This window comes from Salvia splendens, chromosome 8 (assembly GCF_004379255.2).
Source record: "Salvia splendens isolate huo1 chromosome 8, SspV2, whole genome shotgun sequence".
Taxonomy (NCBI): Eukaryota; Viridiplantae; Streptophyta; class Magnoliopsida; order Lamiales; family Lamiaceae; genus Salvia; species Salvia splendens.
In genome coordinates, this window is record NC_056039.1 from 31,325,739 (window position 1) to 31,347,514 (window position 21,776).

The following is a 21,776-nucleotide window of genomic DNA, read 5'->3' on the forward strand; positions in this document are numbered from 1 at the left end:
AATGTGAATACATTTAAATGGAGACAAATAATAAGTGTGATTATAAAATAATATCTATTTTAATTTTGCTAAGGTGATACTCGCTATCTAGATTTCGAAAATGGTTAAGATCAATAGCGGATTTAGGTGGGATCGTGGCTGTCAATTCCATCGTTAAATAATGCCGCCTTCCATTGTTTAGCGACAATTTTACTATGTCCGACTCCACTAGTTGTGTTATATGAATCTGTTATTACTCGGATAACTAATCTCGATACAAATATTACCTTCATATTTTTGATTTAATTTGAAAATTCAAAGCAAGTGTGGTTGAATATTGCAATATCAGGTACCGACAAAAATAACAGAGAGCCAAAATACGTATATAGATATTCAAGTACGGAAAAACAAAATCCAATCCCAGCGACAGTAGGATTATAAATATTCGATACAAAGTCTGTATTTTTGTTACCGCTACATCAATCATGCTCTTGCTCATGCCTGTTGTTTTCCTTTGCTAACTTTGCATTCGCTCTCCCAGACCCAGTCAGATATTATGTGTATATAATTGCTTCACATTTAAGACTGTAAACTGGAATTTCCATCTTGATGCTTGGGAACGATGTTGGTGGGGAAAAGTTCGCATCTTTGTTGGGCTGTTGTGGTTTTCTGTTACTCGTTTTTGAGGTTGTCGGAGTCGCAGCGGGTGCCGCAGGAAGAAGGTTAGTAACTGCTTTTCTTCTTCAATTTTATTTGTATGAGTGTTTTGAACACTTTCCAGAAGCAAGATTGGTTTACTGTTTCGTTTACTTGGTTGATTGAACTGAGGAATTAATATTTTATTGATCAAAGGAAGGGAATTACTCAGATATACTAGAAAACCTTTTCTTTGATTTTTTTTTTACTATTCACACTTGAGAACCTGGATATTGAATTTCCGGGCTTGGTAAACCAGAAAGAATTGTTGTACAGTAAATTTTAGTGCACGCACAATCTGATGAGAAACTGAAGTAATTGGCTATCGTTTGGTAGAAAAACTTCTGTATGTATTTTTCATTACCAGTGTATAATGAGTTTGTGTAAGAATATGAAGTAATTGTCTGCTGTTTGCATAATTATGTAGATTTGTTTTACAAATGGAACCACTATCTACTAGGACTGGAATGAATTTTATGGTACAAGGAATATAGTTGATGTCTTTGGATTGGTTGCTTTCTCTATTTTTGTTGTGCATCACTTGTTCATTTTGTGGTGGTGTTCTGTTTTTCGTCCATAGTTGATGTCTTCAAAGAGATAGCCAACGAGTTGGGCGCTGTACATTGGACGTTCGATGCTGATTTATGTGAATTGGAGATGGGTGGGATCTCACAAACTGCTCCACCAAACTCTGATGGTTATGTTGAATGCAATTGCAATTATAACAACAACACCGTCTGCCATGTTACGACACTGTATGGTTTTCATTTCGTATCATTCACTCTAATTCTCCCAGCATTTGACTGTATTATAATGAATTCATTCTTGTTTTCAACAGTGTGATTAAGGGTTACAATCTTCCTGGAGTTCTTCCATTGTCAATTGTAAAGCTTCAGTACCTCCAGCATGTGTAAGAACCTATTCCAATTTCAGCTTTACTTCGACTTTGTATTTATATACACATTGTTTCCTGTTTTTTAATTTTTAGTGATGTTGCCTACAATCTCCTAACTGGCACAATTCCGGAAGAGTGGGCTTCAATGCAACTGAATTTTATGTAAGTTGTATATGTCCGCCTGTTATTTTGCTATAATACATCAGTGTTTATCTGATCACCGACAACTTGCTTGAAAATTCCTGCAGCTCTGTACTCGTAAACCGTTTATCTGGACAAATACCAAAGTATCTGGCAAACTTTACTAGCCTTACATACTTGTATGTAAGCAGTTTATTTTTTTTCTCTACTTTGGTGCTTATTATAACTACTTGCATTTTCACCAAATTTTAGCAAACAAAATAATTAACAAGCTTTTCTTGGTTCTGCACTATTGTGTGGATCAGGAACCTCGAGGGAAACCAATTCTCGGGGGGCATTCCTCCTGACATCGGAAGGATGACAAATTTAACGAATCTGTGAGATCTCTTGTTTCTTATGAGCTGTATTATTTACTTCTTCAAATTGGATGCTTTTAATTGACTACATTTCTGAACTACAGGATCTTGTCCTCCAACCCTCTGACAGGGGAGCTGCCGAATTCACTTGCGAATTTGATGAATTTAAAAGATTTGTAAGCTCTTCAATTTATTTGTTCCTTTCGAATTCTCTAGTGCTTTTAACAGTTTCTTTTTGCACTACAGTAGGGTAAATGACAACAACCTAAGTGGACCAATACCGGACTTCATTAAGAACTGGAAGCAACTTACAAATTTGTGAGATCTTTATGTACCCTTGCAGTAGAGAGTGCATAGATAGCACCTCATAGTTTTCTACTAACATTTATTTTTTAACACCAATGAAGAGAAATGTTTGCTAGTGGACTGGAGGGGCCCATTCCCTTGAACATAACTCTTCTTGATATGTTAGAAAATCTGTGAGTACACAACATTCCTGAGTTGTCCTTCATCTACTATTTCCTCACTGGATGTTTCTATTTGGTTAACTTTGATAAGTATTCTAATGGGACTTTAATGCACAGGAGGATTAGCGACCTAAAAGGGCCGTCCCAGGAATTTCCGTTGCTGAGGAGCACTACAGCCCTAACATCATTGTATTCTGAGTAACCGAGAATATTGAAATTCTTCCTGGTTGATTTCTCACTCTTTATAAAAGAATAAGGCGATTTCGTTGTTGGGACAGGATATTGAGAAACTGCAAAATTACTGGTGAAATTCCTGCATATATATGGAAGCTTAGACTTCTGGATATGTTGTGAGTAACCTAACTACTTCATTGAATACCAAGTTCTTTTATTGCTCAACGTGAAATTTATTCTTGAGAGGAATGAATATGTTAAAGTAACTATTATAAGTGACTTTTGCATATTTTCCCATAGTTCATTAGTTTGTTGTCTATGGTATTGACAGGGACGTCAGTTTCAACATGTTGGACGGCGTGATTCCTAGCCACATCGCTAGAAATCTTAAAGTAGTGTGAGTGCAAGATTATAAACTTAATTCAACTCATCTACTCTTACCACATCCCCTTTATCCTGCACCACTTTCAGCTCAGTGAAATTTTTCTTGAACTTATTGCATTCTTCAATCTGAAAGAACCATAGCTCTGATCAGGCGAGTGTTTTCTTTCCTGTCAACAGGTTTGTGACCGGAAACAGGCTGAGAGGAAAGATACCTGACACACTTTTGAAGGATGGAGGCAATATGTACGTTTTATGTTCATATTTCATAACACTCTATAGTCCTTCCTTTTCCAGCTTGTGTGCATGAATATTCTATAACTTGTATTTACGAAATTTGTAACATATGGATTATCGATATGCAGTGATCTTTCCTACAACAATTTTACTTTGGACGGCCCTGAGGAGCCTGCTTGTCGGCTAGACATGTAAGAAAAACCATTGAGTTTTCCCTATCATATAGTAAATGGAAACATATCATTTTCTCTATGTTTCTCTGGCACAGGAATCGAAACGTAAACTTGTTCAAAGGCTCATCTGCACCGGATACATTGTAAGATGCATTTTATTCCACCCACTCTTAGTTATTTTATAGTTTGACCAACAGAAAAGGTCAAGTTATGTATATACTCAATTTGTACCTTATGCCTACTCTTAAACTTCAACAGAAAACGAACTCTCCCTTGCATAAAAGATGTAGTCTGCCCCAGATGTAAGTAATTCATTCCTCTCTATTGTTAAAATTAAAACTCAAGGCATAGCCTGCCCCTGGATTTGACTTATTTATGCTCAAATGTTCCAGTACATGTAATTCGGTGAAAGTCTGGTCGAAGTTTTAAATAGTTCTGATATTGGATATCGTAAAGATCTTGTAAAAACATGAAACGTACTCAACCTTTTCTTCCACTTTGGTCAGCACTATGAAGCAAAATTATTATTTTGTTTCACTTTCTGTTTCAAATTCATTGCTTCTCTTCCCTTGTTGAATAGATAGTATTATCATTTTGTTTTATTTTTTTTCCACTTTCTTCTATAGTATAAACTCTTTATCCTTCTTTCTTAGCCAATTCTTATATTGATGGGAAAAAACTCGACTGCGGAAATCTCTCTGTATTTTTTAACAAGTATACAAAATGATATACCTTGAACATATTCTTAAAATAATTACTAAGTAATCTGTGAGGCTCCTTCACATTTTAGTGATTAAAGTTGTAAAACTTCTCTTTTATCTCTGTATTATGCAGCATATGTAACCAAGAATGTTGACTTGGCCTCTAACAGATAAATGTTCGTTGCAAGTTAATTGTGGTGGGTATGACTTGCGCGTCAAAGAAACCGACAGAAAAGTTATATATGAAGGTGATGGTGGAGTTGATGCTGAAACATATTTAAGCACCAACTACTGGGGCTTTGTTAGCACCGGGGACTTCTTAGATGAACCTTCTTACCAGAAATCACGTGCAGTCAACATTCCTACGCCAAATCTCACTGATTTGTACAGTAGTGCCCGACTTAGCCCTCTTTCACTTACGTATTTCCATTATTGCTTGGAGAATGGGGAATATAATGTAAGCCTGCACTTTGCGGAGATAATTTTCACAGACAACAACAGCTCATATTACAGTCTGGGGAAGCGGATGTTTGATATATACATTCAGGTTGGTTCAATATACTATAGAGTTTTTTACATTGCCAAGATCCTTCACTAATTTTCTGATACTGTTTGTGCACCAGGAGAAATTAGTGCATGAAAACTTCGACATTGAAGATGAGGCTCATGGAGCTCAAAAGTCTGTAGTAAGAAAGTTTAGTACCAACGTGACTGATAATACATTGGAGATCCGGTTTTACTGGGCTGGAAAAGGGACTACCCGGATTCCCAACAGAGGGGATTATGGTTCTCTTATATCAGCTATCTCAGTTGATCCAAGTGAGTACTTCCATTAGAATTTTCTGCATCCTCAACTTCAAAACATGTCTTATTTCAACTTTTTGTACTTGAAGATTTCATTTTATCTTTTTTTCTATTTCTTCATGTGCAGCTTTTAAAGTCTGTTCAACGGGAAACAAGAAGCATGTAACTGCATATGTAGTAGCTGCAGTTTTGACAGTGTTTGTTATTCTCGCGATATTGGGAATCCTTTGGTGGAAAGGTTACTTAACAGGTCGAAAACATGGTAGAAATGGTAAGTCATTGGATTTTTTATTCATATCTGAGATGTGGTGGATTGCAACTCAAAGTTGAAGGCTTATTCGATGACTTTCTCCGTACAGATCTTGAAGGTCTAGAACTGCAAACAGTCATCTTGACCCTCAAACAGATTCGAACTGCTACTAACAATTTTGACGCTGCAAATAAAATTGGAGAAGGTGGTTTTGGTTCAGTATACAAGGTGCTCTGCTCTTTTTCACGAAAACATTGTTTTCTAGATGTTGGCTTTTCCTGATCGACGTTCTGGTGCAGGGTGAACTGCCTGATGGTACTGTAATTGCTGTGAAGCAACTCTCGTCTAGATCAAGGCAAGGAAATCGTGAGTTTTTGAATGAGATTGGCATGATTTCTTGTTTACAGCACCAGAACCTTGTAAAGCTGTACGGATGCTGTATTGAAGGCGATCAGTTGCTGGTGGTGTACGAGTATATGGAAAACAATAGCCTGGCACACGCTTTGTTCGGTGCGTATATATGCTTATTCCCTAATTTAATTCGCATACTTTCCACCTTTGATGTTTTAGTTAACAAACACTACATTTCAGAGTCAAATGGAAGAAGTCACATGATACTAAACTGGCCAACAAGGTTCCAGATCTGCATCGGAATTGCAAAAGGGTTAGCTTTCCTCCACGACGAATCAAGGCTGAAAATTGTCCATCGAGACATCAAAGCCACTAATGTGCTGCTGGATAGCGCTCTAAATCCTAAAATATCTGATTTTGGATTGGCTCGTCTTAATGAAGACGAGAAGACGCACATTAGCACAAAAGTTGCTGGAACAATGTAAGTTCATCTAATTATGCTGGTGAACCTCTCTCCCTGGCTTCCCAAGACACTAATAAGCGTGCTCGTCCTTCCTTTGCAGAGGATATATGGCCCCTGAATATGCACTTTGGGGTTATCTAACCGACAAAGCAGATGTCTACAGCTTCGGAGTCGTGCTTCTGGAAATAGTCAGCGGAAAAAGCAACAACAACTACATGCCTAGTCACAATTTCGTCTGCCTTCTATACTGGGTACGAACCGTTTATTTTTCAAGGGATTGTTTTCGTCTGCTAATGGGACGTTTACGTTGAGTGATAAGTATGATGATCCTTCTCAAACTGCTACTTTCTTTGGCGTTGTAGGCGAGCCACTTGAACGAGAGCAAGCACATCGATGAACTCATTGATCCGAGATTGGATACTGGTGCCAACAGAGAGGAGATAGAGATGGTGGTAAAAATAGCTCTCCTGTGCACGAATGCAACTCCATCGGTGAGGCCAACGATGTCAGAGGTCGTTCTGATGCTCGAGCACAAAATGGACATTCCCGTTGGAACGCCCGAAGGGAGCACATACACTAACGACGTGAGGTTCAAAGCCATGAAAGACTTTCACCGGGAGAGGCGGAGCTTGAGCAGTGCTACGTGGGGGGAGTCGCCGGTTTCATCGACGATACGAACAGGTGTAGCATACTCTTCATCCACTTCTGGTTTTAATGAAATCAGTGAAGGTAGTATACCTTGATGATGAATGCTTTCTATTTTCATGCTGTAAATGAACAACTAGTAAGTTATAGTTAGATGTGATATTGTAGAAGTTTGAAATTATTTTTTTACTTTTTTGGCGGGAGAGGTTATTTATTTATACTGTTTGTACAAATTATTGAACCAGCTGCTCTATATTCATTCATGACGGACAATCACTTCAATTGTTACATTTATACTGTGGTCTATTTTATGTGAACTTGTTAATCTGAAATAGTACTAGACTACTTACTTTTACTAAGATTTTTTTTATAATTTTAAGCTATAGTCACAACTATTTAGGATTTCTAGAATATGTGGACTTGAATCATTGCTACTAAATAAATAATTAAATCAAAGTTCTAGTACCTAATTAAGTACTTAATATATTTGTATGGTTGTCTCGTATTATCGTTTATGCCTATCGACTTTTTCTTGATCGCTTGACGATGATTATTAATTCATGTGAAAAAATTTCCATGTCACAACAATGTTGAGATGCTCCTTATTTATCAGAATGAACTATAAAAAAAAAGTTACTGAATAATTGCATTTGCATATGCATATTTGTGGTCTATAATAAAAATATCATTTGCCAGATTTTTGTCATTTTCAACCTTTTTTAGACTTCACATTTGACATTTCCCTGTTTATTTGAAAAGATTTGGGAGACATACGGTTAGTACACAAAAAATAAATTTGGGAGTAATATTTGATGACGTATAAATTTGAATTTGTCAATAAAATTATGCTATTCCTAAAGGCTAAACCCCATTTATTATATATACGGCACGGGACTTGGCCTAAAATAAATTCGGAAAGTCACAAACTTACAACCCAATTAATAAATGTTGCCCACAACAAATTAAAACTCACTTTATAAAAGGCTAACAAACAAGAAAAATCATAACACTCAAAATCAAAACACCAAATGTCGAAAGAGATCGAAGCTCAACGCAAGGGAGCCGAGATCTACCACGGCTCCGCCACCTGCAAGCAGATATTTCTAGAACTTCTCGACGAATTCTCGATTCCGCGGCGCGTGTTTCTGGTGGCGGAGGTTGAGGCGGCCGAGTTCGAAGAGCTGGGGTTCAACCGCGCCACCGGCTTCTTCTGGATTCGGCAGAAAGCCAAAACCGAGTGGAAGACGAGCAAGACGGCCACGTTTTATTACGGCGAGGAGGTGACGGGATTCATCAAAGAGCGCCACCTCTCGAAGCTCGGCGGAGTGAAGGGGAAGGACGGGATGTTTTCACTTCCAATACTGGAGTTTATAGTTGATTGTCCCACCGCCGGTAAGGTCAAAGTGCGTCACCACCGCCGGTGTCAGCCACGCCAACCCCCTCGCCGACTACCAAAGAGGTGCCGAATACGCCCGTAGTTGTAGTGCTAATAAATAGTGCTGAGCTTGCGTTACATAGAGTTAGGCCTTCAAATTTTATTTGATGTAGCCTTTTAAATTATGTAAGTACTTAAAATATAAATAAATACCCTCCATCCTTCAACATTTACATACTTTACGATAAATATATACATATCCATATAGTTGCCCCTTCCGGTCTCAATTAGAGGATCCACAGTGGGATGGATGTCCCGATAGACTTTCCAAAAACACCTCATGTCACGTTATAAGGACATCTCACTGCACTACCACGTCATAAGGACATCCTATTGCACTACCGCGTCATAAGGACATTCCATTGTACAATGACGGACATCCCCGACGGACATCCACAATAATAAAAATTCACAAATTCACCAAATTAAACAATTTACGGAATTAAAATTTCGATACGAATACGGAGAAAATGCAACCACTTTATTTAAAACAAAAAACATACATAATTACTAAAAAAAATACATCGTAAAAAAAAACCTCAAGCTTCGACAAATGCGGCCCTCGTCTCACTCCTAGTCGTCCCCACCTCCAGTCCCGTCGTCCCCGTCGCCAGTCCCGGCGCCACTCTCGGGCAGGGGTGCCATCCCCAATTCGCGTCTCATAGTGTCGATGGCATCCTTTAACATGATCTTGTATAAGGGATCAGTCACTGCATGCCATTTGTCCATGGTGTCGAGCATGCTCTGCGTTAGCTGCATACGGACGAGATTGTTGAGCTCGGGAGTGACCAGGGACCAATGTTTTAAAAAGCGGACCGGCAAGCGAAACGACGACGTTACTGGTTCACGGTTCAACCGGTCCAACCGGTCGAACCACCGGTCTAACCGTTTTACTGTTGCAAAAATATATAAAAATATATTAAATTTAGTAAATGATTTACAATTAATAATATATCACAAAACATTAAACCTTATAGATAACTAGTGATGTATAAATATAAATAATATTAAAATTTAGTAAATATAATCAGATATATATATTTAATATTAGTTAGTCTAGATAAAAAATTTAATATTTCATGTATTAAAATAGATAATGTTTATATTAATTTAAGAAAATTTATTTCATAAAACAATATATAATTAAATACGAATTAAGTACTTATTAATTAGTTTAGATAAGATTATTCATTAATGTCAATAGCTAGGGTATATAAATTAAGTATGTAATATAAAAAAATTATTTATGGTAAATAATGAATCTTATATGGTACTAATTAGGGATGTCAATCGGCCAACCCGTTCGGGTTGTCAGGCCATTCGGGTACGGGCTATTCGGGTTATGATTTTTTCGGGTTATAAAAGTTCGACCCTAACCCTAACCCTTCGGGTTTCGGGCTAACCCACCGGGTTATTCGGGCCAATGCGTATTTTTAATTCTTTTAATATTTTCAAAAAATAATACGTATTTTAATTTTTTTTTATTTATATACATATTTTTAATTAATCATTCAACAATGAAATACATATTTTTAATTTTCTTTAATATTTTTAAAAAAGATTAAGTTATTTAAATTTAAATAACTTATTCATTACATAATTATTTACAAAATATCTATCAATAGTATGTTTATGTTTATGTATTTAAAACATAAATCAACACTTTGTTTCAAAATTCAAACATAAATCAATTCGTAGAAAATTAAATAAAATTTTCATAACGTGAGAGGTGCATCGTAGATGTAACAAAAATATTTTGAATTGTTAAAGAGTGAATTATCAAGATGCTAGCTAATTGGAGTAACTCTAAGTTTTCTTGAATTATGATTGGTCAAATTTAATTTATTCCAGCTGTAAATTAGTCAAATAATAATTTAGCTTTGTTTTAAGAATCATCAAAGTACGCATAATTCAATGACGAAGCGGCGTCAAAACACTTTGCACTATTATATTGGGAATATACTAAAAGAAAGCTTTTATATACGAGTATTTATGAATCCATGAACCACATGGTGATTTTTTTCGTGATCTTATATAGTCGGTTGACGTATTTGGATTTTGCATGGTTTTAGAGGGTTGTCTTGGATGATTTTGATTATATTTCTATATTTTGGTATGTTTACATGTTTGTTGAGAAATGATAGAAAATTTATTAGAAAATGTACACAAAATATGTGGATGTGCAGCAGCCTTATTTGAGTCAATGTTTCTCGCAATTTTGAAGTCTGATAAACCTCTAATACATATCATTCTCTTCGTCTTTGAAAGAGCTTCGCGTGGATATATTGCACGCCTCAATCGGAGCTTTGTAGAGAAAGTTATGACCGTTACAAAAACTGCTCGTTGTGCAGAAGCCTTCAACCCGACGGGCCGACCCGTAACCCGAACGGGTCAGCCCGCCTAACCCGACAACCCGAACGGGTCAGCCCGAATGACCCGATTTTAAATTCGGGCTGCGAAATTACAACCCTAACCCTGTATTTTTATCGGGTTATTCGGGCCGGCCCGCGGGTTCGGGTTACATTGACATCCCTAGTACTAATAATAATATAGGTGGTAAGTAGAGCATCATTAAAATATAAAGGATGATAATTATATATATTATAATTAACAATTATATTAAAGAATAATAAAATTAAAATGAATTATTGGTTTTTGTAGATAAAATTAATGGTTAATGTACAAAAATATTTAATGTTCAAATTGTTCAATGAGCCCATGTGGTGGAGTGGTAGGGGTCTTCTTAACTAGAAGAGAGGTCATGAGTTCAACCTCTACCAACAACAAATTTTAAAAAATTTTGAAAAAAAAATAGAAAATCGGTTTCCGGTTCACGGTCCAACCGGTCCGACCGGCCGGTTCCACCGGTTCACGGCGGTTCAATGCAGTGGTGGTTTAAAGGGGTGAACCGGACCGGACTACCTACCGGTTCACGGTCCGACCGGTCCGGTCCGGTTTTTAAAACATTGCCAGGGACGGAGATTCCAATTGGACCTCGTGGGACCCGCTGGTGCTTCCCCTAGCCATTCGCATCGCGGTCTTTTGCCCAACTGGGCGACAGCGGCGGGAAGACGATTGAGGGGTCGGGAACTCTGCCTCGGCGCTAGGGAGTTCGTGGGAACCGGCATTACTGTTGTACTCCTCGGAGGCGTTGATCTTCGCCCGCTTCGGCCAACCAGCTTCAACACCCGCACTAAACATGGCGGAAGTCTGCACCACAAGATAGACCTCCCAATATTTGAATTCCCCGAAACCCAATTCACTGTCAGGGTACTGCTAGTGAGATAGAAGCTTCACATCATAGGCGGACATGTCGCTGGTTGCCGTGCGGAGGTTGTTTTGGTATATGCAAGCAAATCGGTTGAGCTGTCTCCTCAGCCGCTCCCACTGTTTCCGGCATTGCTCTCCAACGTGAGGCTTCCCACCTGGCGGTTTGAATTGGAGGTGGGTAGCTTTGGCTAATGCGCTACCACATTCTGTCGATGTGCTGGTTAGCCTCAATGTAGGGATCCTCGACTACACCGACCCAGGCCTTCGCCAGCGCGACGCACTCCCCTATGCTTTAGATGGTCCTCTTTCTCCCGCCGGCTTCCTCCCCTACCCCCTCGGCCCCCGACCCACCCTCGTTCCCCGCACACGAGGATGAGGTAGTGCCTTTGCCCTTCCCTCTCCCCAGCTTCCGCGTCCTCCCTGCTGCCGGTTGTATCTCAGTGGGAGACTCCTTGACCGGAGATAGTCCCAACTCCTCAAAATAGAAAGTCTCGATGCCGGTGAACTGAGTCTCCAGAGGAGTACTCTGGGGGGGAATCACTCGACAATAAATCCATGTAGGGGCGATAGACATTGTCCCCAAGTGATTGGGGGACCCTCTGCCTGCTCCCCCAGCAGCGGCAGGAATGCCCTATATCATCCCGGGCATCATCATCCCGGGCATTTGGGGCATCATCCCCGTCATCGAGGCACTCACCCCGGGCATTTTGGGCATTTAGGGCATCATCCCACCCATCCCTGCACACCAAGGGGGGTACATATTGTAGTACCCCCTGCATCATCCCCACCATTTGGGGATGGGGCATCATCGGCTTCATCCCGGGCATCATCCCGGACATCGGTGCACTTCCGCCGACATTTCCCCCAACTCTAACAGGAAACGTTGGCGTTTGTGACTCGTTCGTGGCGGGGGGGATCAATATCGTGGTGCTCCATTTATCTTCAAAAGAAATGAAAGTATAGAGAGAGAAACTCGTTAAAAACAAGTGGTACGAATGAAATGAAGTACAATGAGCCGTATATATGGAGTTTAAAAAAATTAAAAATCGGGACGTCCGTCGGGAACCCGCAATGGCGGACATCACAACGGACGTCGTCGGAAATCCGCGGAACTCCGGTGTCCGCAAGCGACGTCCGCGTCCGCCGGTCGCTCACCTAATGGCGGACGTCCAGCACACCGGTCCGACGTCCGCCGGGACGCCCGCTGCTGCGGATGCTCTTAGAGCATCTCCAAAAATGAAATGTATATAAAAAATTTATATCATCTATTTATCTTTTCAAAAAGTAAAAATATAATCTTTTAAAAAATAATAAATTCTAAAAAGAAAATGTATATAGAAAGATAAATTATTTTTTAAAAATAAAATAATAATACTAGATAAGACTTTCTCAAATATCTTTTCTTTTGGAAAAGGAATTTCATGAAAAGAAGATAAATATGGTAGTTATAAGATGCTATATCTCCATTGATGAAGGGATAAAGATATCTCTTTAAAATGGAGCAAAAGTATAATACATTCTCAAATAACATTCTCTTCTCAAATAACATTCTCTTTGGAGAATGATTTTTCTTGAAAAGATGGTAAAAATAGTAGTTATAAGACTTTACTTGATCACTATTTACCTCTCCCCTTGGAGATACTTTTACAAGTCTCATTTTATCATTTTCGTCCAATCCTCATTAAATATTTCATTTCAATTTTAATAGTACTATTTTTGGCAAGTGAAATCTACATCTCACTTGCTTATTCACATTTATTATAAAATTAATATATAAAAAATAAAACTCACATTCACTATTTTTCTCTACAATTTTATTTACAAATTCACGATAAAAAATAGGACTACTACGGGGAACCGAAGGAAATACTTATTATATCTAACTTCACGAATATTGTTTTTTCTACCTTGAACATTTTATTAAATTAAACTTATAATTAGGACTTGGCTACAAGAAGATCGCTTCCTAAATTTGTGGCTCGTTATTAAACTAAACTTGTAACGACTTGATTACAGAAGGATCATTTGCTTGTCTCCATAAAACTCCATCATATGACACTTCATCCGTTTCTCCATTGTGTATTCTAGTTTTTCATTTTGATTTGTCCCTTATTTAATATCTCACTTCATTTTTATTATTTTTGGAAATGTGCTCACATTCCTACTAACACATTTTACCAAACATAAATTAAAGATAGCTTAAATTTTTAATTAAATTGCCAAACACACCATTTAGAAATATAACTAGCAAAAACTATGATAATCATGGGGTCATTATCAACTAACCGTAACATGAATAGTCTATCAAACGAGCCCTATAGTGTCTTGATCATAACCGAACTCATTATTAATGAGTTTCTGAGTCCTATTATGGCCAATTGATTATTAGTAACGAGCCACAATTTTTAGTACTATTAATTAGCTTATGATGCCTAATCTGAACCAAATTGATTAGTAACGGGCAGCAATTTTGTAATGACTTTGCAACCAAAATCATAACTAATGAGTTTGTGAGATCTAATCTGGGCCATATATGGACATAGCTTCCCTCACGCATACCCCATGTTATTTATTAGTGGTCATAACCTATCCATCTCTTGAATACTATCTACATCATCTCTACAATCAAATAGCTACGTTTTTGAAATTTAAACTACTTGTGTCATTACAGCATAGTGGTTGCTACCTAAGTTGAGAAAGACTTATAACAGAACCAATAAATTCATAGCTAAACATGTGCTACAAAATCAAGCCAACCCATCAACTGACAATGGCCACAGCAATGATGATTGAAACACAGAGCAATGCAGCAGAGATCCACCGTGGACCAATCTCTGGAAAGAAACTACACGAAATGCTGGACGAATTCTCCATCCCGAGATGCCTATTCGCCGGGGTGGTACGGATCGAGGAGTTCGGGTTCAACCGAGCCGCGGGGTTCTACTGGGTGAAGCAGGAGAAGAAAACGGAACGCAAGGTGGATAAGGTTGGGATGACCTACTACGACACACAGCTCACCAGCTTCATCACCCCCGGGCGCTTGTCGAAGATCACGGGTGTGAAGGCAAAGGAGATCATCCTCACACTCACGGTCACTGACATCGTTGTGGGAGTCCCATCTAGTGACAAGGTTAAGTTTGTTACTAGTACTGGTATTTACCGCGTTCACCCCATTGCGGCCTTTGAACCCGTTGTCAAAATCAACGGTAAATAGAGGCAAAAAATAAAGAGCTTCATGTAACACTAATATCTATGTGCAAATCCGGATTCGGATAACGACTTTAACTATATATGGTAGTATTGCTTTCACGTAAGAGCAACCGGTGTTTAGGTTTGTTATAAGTCTCATTTACTATGCTATTGAGCTTTTGCATAAATGGAATAATCACACTAGTGTCTTTTCTTTGTCCGTGAATTAAGTAAGCTATTTCATACCGAAGGAATATTTTGATGGGAAAATATAGCATTATTTCAAACATCTTTTTCGCACACGTTTGCTACTTCAAGTTTCAATATGTCATTTTGATTCATCACAACTTGTTTGTGAGTTGTGATGTAGGTAGAATACTGGTTACCTATAACGTGAGGAATGTATGGCCACACAACTCGCTGGTCATATCCTAAAACGAGTAAATTAAGATCAAATTACGCTTAAATAAAACAAAACAAAACAAAACACACCCTAAAATCAAATTACAATTATAGATAAGGTATAGAATACAAATATGTATAGATTTATTAGAGCATCCACAATGGCGGCGAGCGGACCGGCTAGCCGATTCCCGGCGCTGGCTGATCCGCTCGCCGAACCATTGCAGTAGGCGAGCGCCAAATCAGCGAGAAAAACGGCGAACGCACGCCGATTTTTGCGGTCGCTAGCCGATGCGCTCGCCGATCGGCTGGCCGCCATTGCAGGCTCCCGATCGGCGAGCGATCGGTCAGCCGATTTTTTATTTAATTTTCGAAACACTATATATACGCGATTTGCACGTCATTTTCATTCGCGCCACTTGTTTTAACGAGTTTTCTCTCTATCTTAATTTCTGTACAAGAACAACAACTCGAAATGGAGCACAACAACGAGTCTACTCTAGTGACGAGCGGGTCTCAAACTCCCACGGTACTACAACATTTACCCTTGGCAGCAGATGATGCCCAGAATGGCATCCGGGGGTAGTATGCCGGGATGGCAGGGGATGCAGGGCGGACCAGAGATGCCAGGCGGGCAGGGGGTACCCGGGATGCAACCCGGGATGCAGATGATGCCGGGGTGGCAGCCGGGATGCAGCCGGGGATGCAGGGGACAACGTTTATCGCCCTAGTTTTGATTTTTTGACTGCTTCTTCGCACACATCGACCCCTTCGGAGACGCAGTTCACTGGGTGTGATACTTTCTCCTTAGAGGAGTTGGGGATAGATCTCGGGGATGCAGACACTCCCGTTCAAACGGGGGGAGTAGGGTGGGGTCGGGGCGCGCCAAAGAAGAAGAAGGGCAAGGGCAAGGGCAAGAGGGTGGTCGGCGAGTCGTCGCAGCCGGCTGATGACGAGAGCCCGGCACGGAGGAAGTGGACGGATGCGGAGAACGTCGAGCTGTCCAAGGCGTGGGTTAGTGTTTGCGATGATCCCCTCGCCTCGAACAATAAGAGGATCGTCAACTTGTGGGCTAAAATAGCAGCAGCCTACAAGGCATTTTTCCCGGAGGGGAGGCCACGCAGCGGGGAGGAGTGCCGGAAGGGGTGGGACTGAATCAGGGCTGCGGTCTCCCGATTTTCGGGCTTGTACACCAACGCCCTCCGCATGCAGACCAGTGGCCAAAACTGACGAGGACTGCAAGAGGATAGCAGAGAAAGCCTTCCCCGTGCCCGGGCTTTATAAGGAGTTCACCTACTGGAACTGCTATGAGGTGCTGATGGACTCTGAGAAGTTTTGGGCAGGTGTCGATGCTGGCTGGCCGAAGATGCTGGCAGGTGATTACAGCGGCAGCGGCAGCAGCAGCGGCGGTTCCCACGACCTCCCCGAGGATGTTCATGAGTTCTCGTCCCCTCCTGCGTTTACTCGCCGCACTCGCCCGATTGGTTAATGGCGGGCGCAACGGGCTCACCAGGGGTCCCAGGAGGTCCAGTCGGCATCCCCCCTGTTGGCAGGTCGACAGCCGAGCTTGCCTTCTTCGCGCGTCAACAAACGCGGGCTCAGATGTACAAGATCTTAGCTGACTGGAAGACGGCAACTGACCCCGAGTAGAAGAGTTTTCTTCACTCAATGCTCGTGAGTATGCTGCCCGATTTGAATGCCGCTGCGGCACAGTTGGGGGGCTCAGATACCGCAGATTTGGGGGTCCCGAATAGCGGCGACAACGGCGACGACGGCGAGGAGTGAGGTGGAGGCGAGGGGACTCGTGTGTGGAGGAGGAGTTTTTTTTTAAAATTAATGTATTTTTTTAAATTAATGTAATTTTTTTAATTAATGTACTTTTTAAAATTTTAATATTATTATTGAATTTTCCCGTATCTGTGTCGTAAATTTAATTCCGTATTTTGTGTGATTGTTAATTATTTGATTTTTATAATTTTGTTTATTGTGGCTAGACTATGGCTGGCCTATTGTTTGTCCGGTTACTTGTCCTGATGATGTGGCAGGAGGAGTTTTTAGTATTGATAATGTTGTAATTGAAGTTTGTGATTAAACTATGGCTATGGCTGGACAATCTCTATTGGAAATGCTCTTATCAAATTTGTAGTTTACCTATCTCAGTTAAGTCAACTACCAACTACAATCATTATCGACGCAATAAATTCCGTCCCAATTCCGCCTGGCACATTCCCTCAACTACCCCCGCCGAGCTCGAAACACACACTAGCAATCAAGGGCATTTCCGTAACTTCGTCCACGCGCACCTCCCGATAAGAAACCCCCCTCAGCTTTGCTTTACTGATTCAATCTGTTTCAGCCTCATTTCAAAAAATCCCCAAATACACCGTCGAAATGTCGACGTCGCAGCAGATCGATTCCCACCGCGAGAACGCCGAGGTGTACCGCGGCGACGCGGCGGTGTGTAAGCAGAAGTCGAAGGAGCTGCTGGAGAAGATCAACATGCCCAAGGGGCTGCTGCCGCTGGACGACCTCGTCGAGGTCGGTCACAACGCCGAGACCGGATTCGTGTGGCTGAAGCAGAAGAAGAGTGATGAATCCGCGAATTTCTGATGTTGAAGAATGCAGGAAAATACAGATCACGACACAAAGAATTTACGTGGTTCGATTTACTGAAGTAAATCTACGTCCACGGGAAGAAAAGAGGGCAGAGTTGTATTGCTTGATCTGTTTTCTACAGCTTACAAATACAAACTTGCTATATGGTGTTTTATCTCTAGAGAGCTTAACCTTTTTCTATCTGATCTAAGTTCTATTTATACATTGAACTAAGATCGTGGCTTGCATCACCACTAATGATGGTTGTGGATGTCGTGGAGGTCCTGCATGTAGCGTAGGTCATGGCCTACGATCGTGGCCTGAGCAGACACCACGTGGTAGTGGGTGTGTTGGAAGTTGTGGAAATCCTGTATGGGTCCACTAACTCCTTGTTCGGTCGAATACTGAGACCGAACTGCTTTGGTTGCCGATCTGAGAGTAGAGCTTGATGCCGACCTGAGAGCAGAGCTTGATTGGTTGGCTCTTACCGAGCTGTAGGCTGAGGCCGAACTATTTGGTAATGCCGAACTCATACTCTTCCTTGGGCTTTGGGCTGATGGGCCGTCGGTGCTGTTGGGCTTGTTTAGTCCGTACCCCATCACTACCCCCCCCGAAAGACGAAGTGAATCACTTCGGCGAAGCGAGTCACTTCGGCGTTCTGGATAAAGGTACGGGGGAGGCTGACGTCAGGGGACGTGCCTTGCACGTGACTGCATTAAATGCGACAGTAAAATCCGGCCGTTGAATCCCGAAAAGGTGGGATTCGAAACGGTGCGACGATTTTGAAATCTTCGCTGAATCTGATAAATACCTCCCTTCTTCATCATTGAAGCACTTTTGCGACTGCTTCTTCTGCACTCTATCTCCTTTGCGTAAAAATTTCCTTCCGCTTTCAAGAATATCTTCAGAATTTCTTCAGATTTTGCAAAGAGTAAGAACCATGTCTTCTTCTTCTTCTTCTTCCGAGTTAGGTAGCGGTAGGAAAGGGGGCAAGGGGTCTTCTAGCCGGAAAGAGTCCGGAGAGAAGACTGTAGAATACTTTCACAGCGTCTTGAGTAAGGACACCGTGATATCTCTACACGAAAAATATCTTCTTCCCGGGGGGAAGGCGGTGGTTCCCGACGATGATCATAGGGCTAACGACCCGCCGGAGGGTTATGCCACCGTTTACGAAGCCTGCTTAGAATGCGGGCTTCGTTTCCCTCTTCCCCCACCTTTTGTAGAGCTTCTTGATTTTTTTCAACTCCCTTTAGGTCAGGTGACTCCGAATTCTTGGAGGCACTTGTCGGCTTTTGCTGCCGAACTCCGTAGGCTAGATAAGGATCTGTCTCTGCGGGCAATCCTTATTTTTTTCCAATTTAAAAGGAAGGGATCTTGGTTTTACTTGATCCCCTTACAGCCTTTTAGGGCATTCTGCAAAACCAAGTGGCCGAAATGGCAAAACCGCTTCTTTTTTTATAATAGGACAGCGGCTCCGGGCTTCCCCTGGAGAGGGCCGAAGTCCGTGATTCCTCATCCTCGGTTAGAACCGTTGGCCGAGCTCGAGGGCGAGCTCAATAAGATTCCTATGATTAGGAAACAATACTCGGAAACTGAGCTCGTCAAGGGCGGCCTCGTGTTCAATATCTCGTCTTCGGACGAAGAAACTGAGGGTGAGGATTTCTTTTTTATGCTTTACTGCTTTAGCAGCGAAAACTAACCTTGTTTCCTTGCTTTTTGGCAGTGTACATGCTGAATAAGGCTATCCGAAAGTCCTCCGAGCTTGAGGAGCCGGAGAAAGAGAAGGCTACCAGCTCGGCGCCTGATGCCGAGAAGAATCCGAAGAGGCAAAAGACCTCTTCGGATCCAAAGAAGCCGGAGTCGACTTCGGCAAGTAGGAAGGGGAAGACCCAGAAGCCCCCGAGAGCGCCAGAGAAAGACGTGGTCTTGGCGCCTCCTTCGGAGCATATCTGTGAGCCATTTTTATGGCCCACGGACTTCGCCGAGGTGAATTGTCTTCTTGATTCTTTGGCTTTGCTTCTGTCCTGTATTTTTGGTGCCCACCTGTTGACTTTTTTCCTTATCCATTTTCAGAGGAACGATATGCTCTCCAAGCTCGTCGCCGTCGAACTCTCCAAAGCGTCCAACGACTATGCTGAGATGCAGAGGAAATTGGCGGCTGCTTGTCACCGGGCCGAGCAGGCTGAGGCAAACTTTGAGAAAGCCAGAGCTGCTAGGATTTCGGCCCAGGATGAAGCTCAGTTTGCCAAAAACCAGCTCGTCATCCAGCGAGAGCAGACGAAACGGAGGGATGCTGCCGCCGTGGTTGCCCAAGGAGAGGGTCTCCGTGCCTACACGGAGAAACTCTTTTTGAGCAGCCAGTTCTCGGCCTTTGTCGGTAGTCTGGTAAGGCTAATTACCGATAAGGGCGAGCAGGGGGCCGACGTCGTGCTGCCTCTGTACAGCCGAGAGATAGCAGCTCGGCTTCAGAATCTGCCGCTCCTTGAGGAGCTCGCTTCATCCTCGGTCCTGCTTTCTGCAGACCGAGTCCGGAGTTGTCGAGCTGATCGGGACGAGAACCTGGAGGCTATCTTTGCCTCCGTGGGACCCGTTTCACCCGCTTCGACTTACAACGGAGAGGGTGAGGCCGAGCCGCTGGAGCAGGAGGTCGGCGATAAGCAGGCCGATCAGGAGGCGCAGCAGATCGGCTACGGTGGCGCCGAGCAGGCTGGAGAGAGCAAAGAGGCAGAGGCTGAAGCTGAAGCAGATAAGGAGAAGGAAGCTGAACCTCACCGAGAAGGCGGAGACGAGGCTAGCGAAGTATGATTTCGTCTCCCTTCTCTTAGTTTAGTTTCTTCCTTTATGTAAAATGGCCTTGAAGCCCTCCTTGTATAGAAAATTTTTTTTCTTATGAATGAAAAAATTCTTCTTTCTGCTCTTGTGTCTTCGTATAGCCTTTCGTACTCTCTTACTCCTGTTGTGGTTTACTACCTGCTCGGTAAGCTGAAATGCCGAACTGTCGTAGCTGCTTTGTATTCTTAACTCTCAAGGAGCTGGAGGTACTTCACTGGAAGCGGCTGTACTCTTCGGCTTTAGACGAAGCTGAGAAAAGAGCTATAGCTGACCAGATGAAGAATGACGAACTCTTGGCTCGTTCAATGAAGCTGGAGGCCGATAATAGGGACTTAGAGTCCGAAAAGAAGGATCTGGAGGCCGAGCTGAATACCGCCGTGGCTGAGAGGACTGCGTATGAGGATTTCATCAGCAGGCGCGGGGGAATGACCATCTCAGAAGTTCAGGAACGAGTTGACGAACTGTGGGAGGAATATCATGTACTCCGGAGGAACAATGCGCTGGAGAGCTCGGCTTGCCAACAAGTTGTGAAATCATTGCGGCGCTGGGCTTCTCGGTACGACATCGTTCTTTCCCGGCGTCCTCCAATCGAGAGATTCCTTAGGCATTTCCCGCCAACAGATGTTCATACTTCAGCTCAAACCCTTGATTCACTAGCTCAAAACCGTACTCCAAGTCAGCAACGAACTCTGGAACAGCCGGAAACGTCAAGACGAGAACAGGCTGAAGTTCGTAGAGGAGCTGTGATTATGAGTGAGCAAGATCAACAAATGCTTCGTGAAGAGACTCTTCGCCGCCGAGGTGCTAGGGCTTCCCGGGCTCAGAGAAGAGGTGGCAGGTCGATTAGAGCATCTCGTCGACCTGCTTATTCTGCAGCTGCCTGGAACGCCCGAACTCAGCTTCACGAGGATTTTGTGAATAGATGGCTCAACTTTAGCAACCCTGGACAGTAGAATAGTCCTTTGTAATAGCGTAACGCCATCTTGTAGGGTAGCGGAGTTGTGTGCCGAACAAGATTTGAAAAATGAAATTTTGTTTTCGCTTCTAACACTGTATTTACAGCTTAGCGAAAAAATTTCATCGTACTTGTCCTCGGTCTTATGAAGTAAACTTCTTTGACCGGACTTGTCTTTGGTCTGATGAAATAAACATCTTTGACCGGACTCGTCTTTGGTCTGATGAAATAAACATCTTTGACCGGACTCGTCCTTGGTCTGATGAAATAAACATCTTTGACCGGACTCGTCTTTGGTCTGATGAAATAAACATCTTTGACCGGACTCGTCTTTGGTCTGATGAAATAAACATCTTTGACCGGACTCGTCTTTGGTCTGATGAAA

The 21,776-nt window shown here is 42.1% G+C and overlaps 3 protein-coding genes across 4 annotated transcripts; all 3 read left to right on the top strand.

The window, feature by feature from the left end:
• The first annotated feature begins 417 nt into the window (after nt 1–417).
• LOC121744777 (probable LRR receptor-like serine/threonine-protein kinase RFK1) lies at nt 418–7,007 on the top strand. 2 transcript variants are annotated; one of them, XM_042138413.1, is made up of 24 exons: nt 418–701; nt 1,256–1,430; nt 1,514–1,585; nt 1,664–1,732; nt 1,819–1,890; nt 2,017–2,088; nt 2,172–2,243; nt 2,314–2,385; nt 2,475–2,546; nt 2,652–2,732; nt 2,813–2,884; nt 3,040–3,105; nt 3,270–3,335; nt 3,455–3,517; nt 3,595–3,642; nt 3,758–3,801; nt 4,371–4,747; nt 4,824–5,019; nt 5,132–5,275; nt 5,364–5,482; nt 5,554–5,764; nt 5,846–6,086; nt 6,169–6,319; nt 6,431–7,007. In XM_042138413.1, the coding sequence occupies exons 1-24, from the start codon at nt 602–604 to the stop codon at nt 6,809–6,811; spliced, it is 3,036 nt and encodes a 1,011-aa protein (XP_041994347.1). In that variant the 5' UTR covers nt 418–601; the 3' UTR covers nt 6,812–7,007. The 2 variants fall into 2 exon arrangements, with proteins under 2 accessions (XP_041994347.1, XP_041994348.1); XM_042138414.1 differs by having other exon boundaries at nt 2,652–2,723.
• Nucleotides 7,008–7,741: 734 nt separating this feature from the next.
• Nucleotides 7,742–8,191, top strand: LOC121746073. The gene has a single exon (XM_042139997.1). The coding sequence runs from the start codon at nt 7,742–7,744 to the stop codon at nt 8,189–8,191; it is 450 nt and encodes a 149-aa protein (XP_041995931.1).
• A 5,997-nt stretch (nt 8,192–14,188) lies between these two features.
• On the top strand, nt 14,189–14,632 carry LOC121746074. The gene has a single exon (XM_042139998.1). It carries the CDS (start codon nt 14,189–14,191, stop codon nt 14,630–14,632), a length of 444 nt encoding a protein of 147 aa, XP_041995932.1.
• Nucleotides 14,633–21,776: the final 7,144 nt, after the last annotated feature.

What these genes read in the sequence shown, in the direction of transcription:
- LOC121746074 (XM_042139998.1), top strand. Translation starts at nt 14,189, where the DNA reads ATGGCCACAGCAATGATGATTGAAACACAGAGCAATGCAGCAGAGATC.
- LOC121744777 (XM_042138413.1), top strand. Translation starts at nt 602, where the DNA reads ATGTTGGTGGGGAAAAGTTCGCATCTTTGTTGGGCTGTTGTGGTTTTC. An exon ending in CTAACATCATTGTATTCTGA is followed by an intron (nt 2,733 to 2,812) that starts GTAACCGAGAAT and finishes TTGTTGGGACAG; the next exon opens with GATATTGAGAAACTGCAAAA. An exon ending in TCATCTGCACCGGATACATT is followed by an intron (nt 3,643 to 3,757) that starts GTAAGATGCATT and finishes AAACTTCAACAG; the next exon opens with AAAACGAACTCTCCCTTGCA.
- LOC121746073 (XM_042139997.1), top strand. Translation starts at nt 7,742, where the DNA reads ATGTCGAAAGAGATCGAAGCTCAACGCAAGGGAGCCGAGATCTACCAC.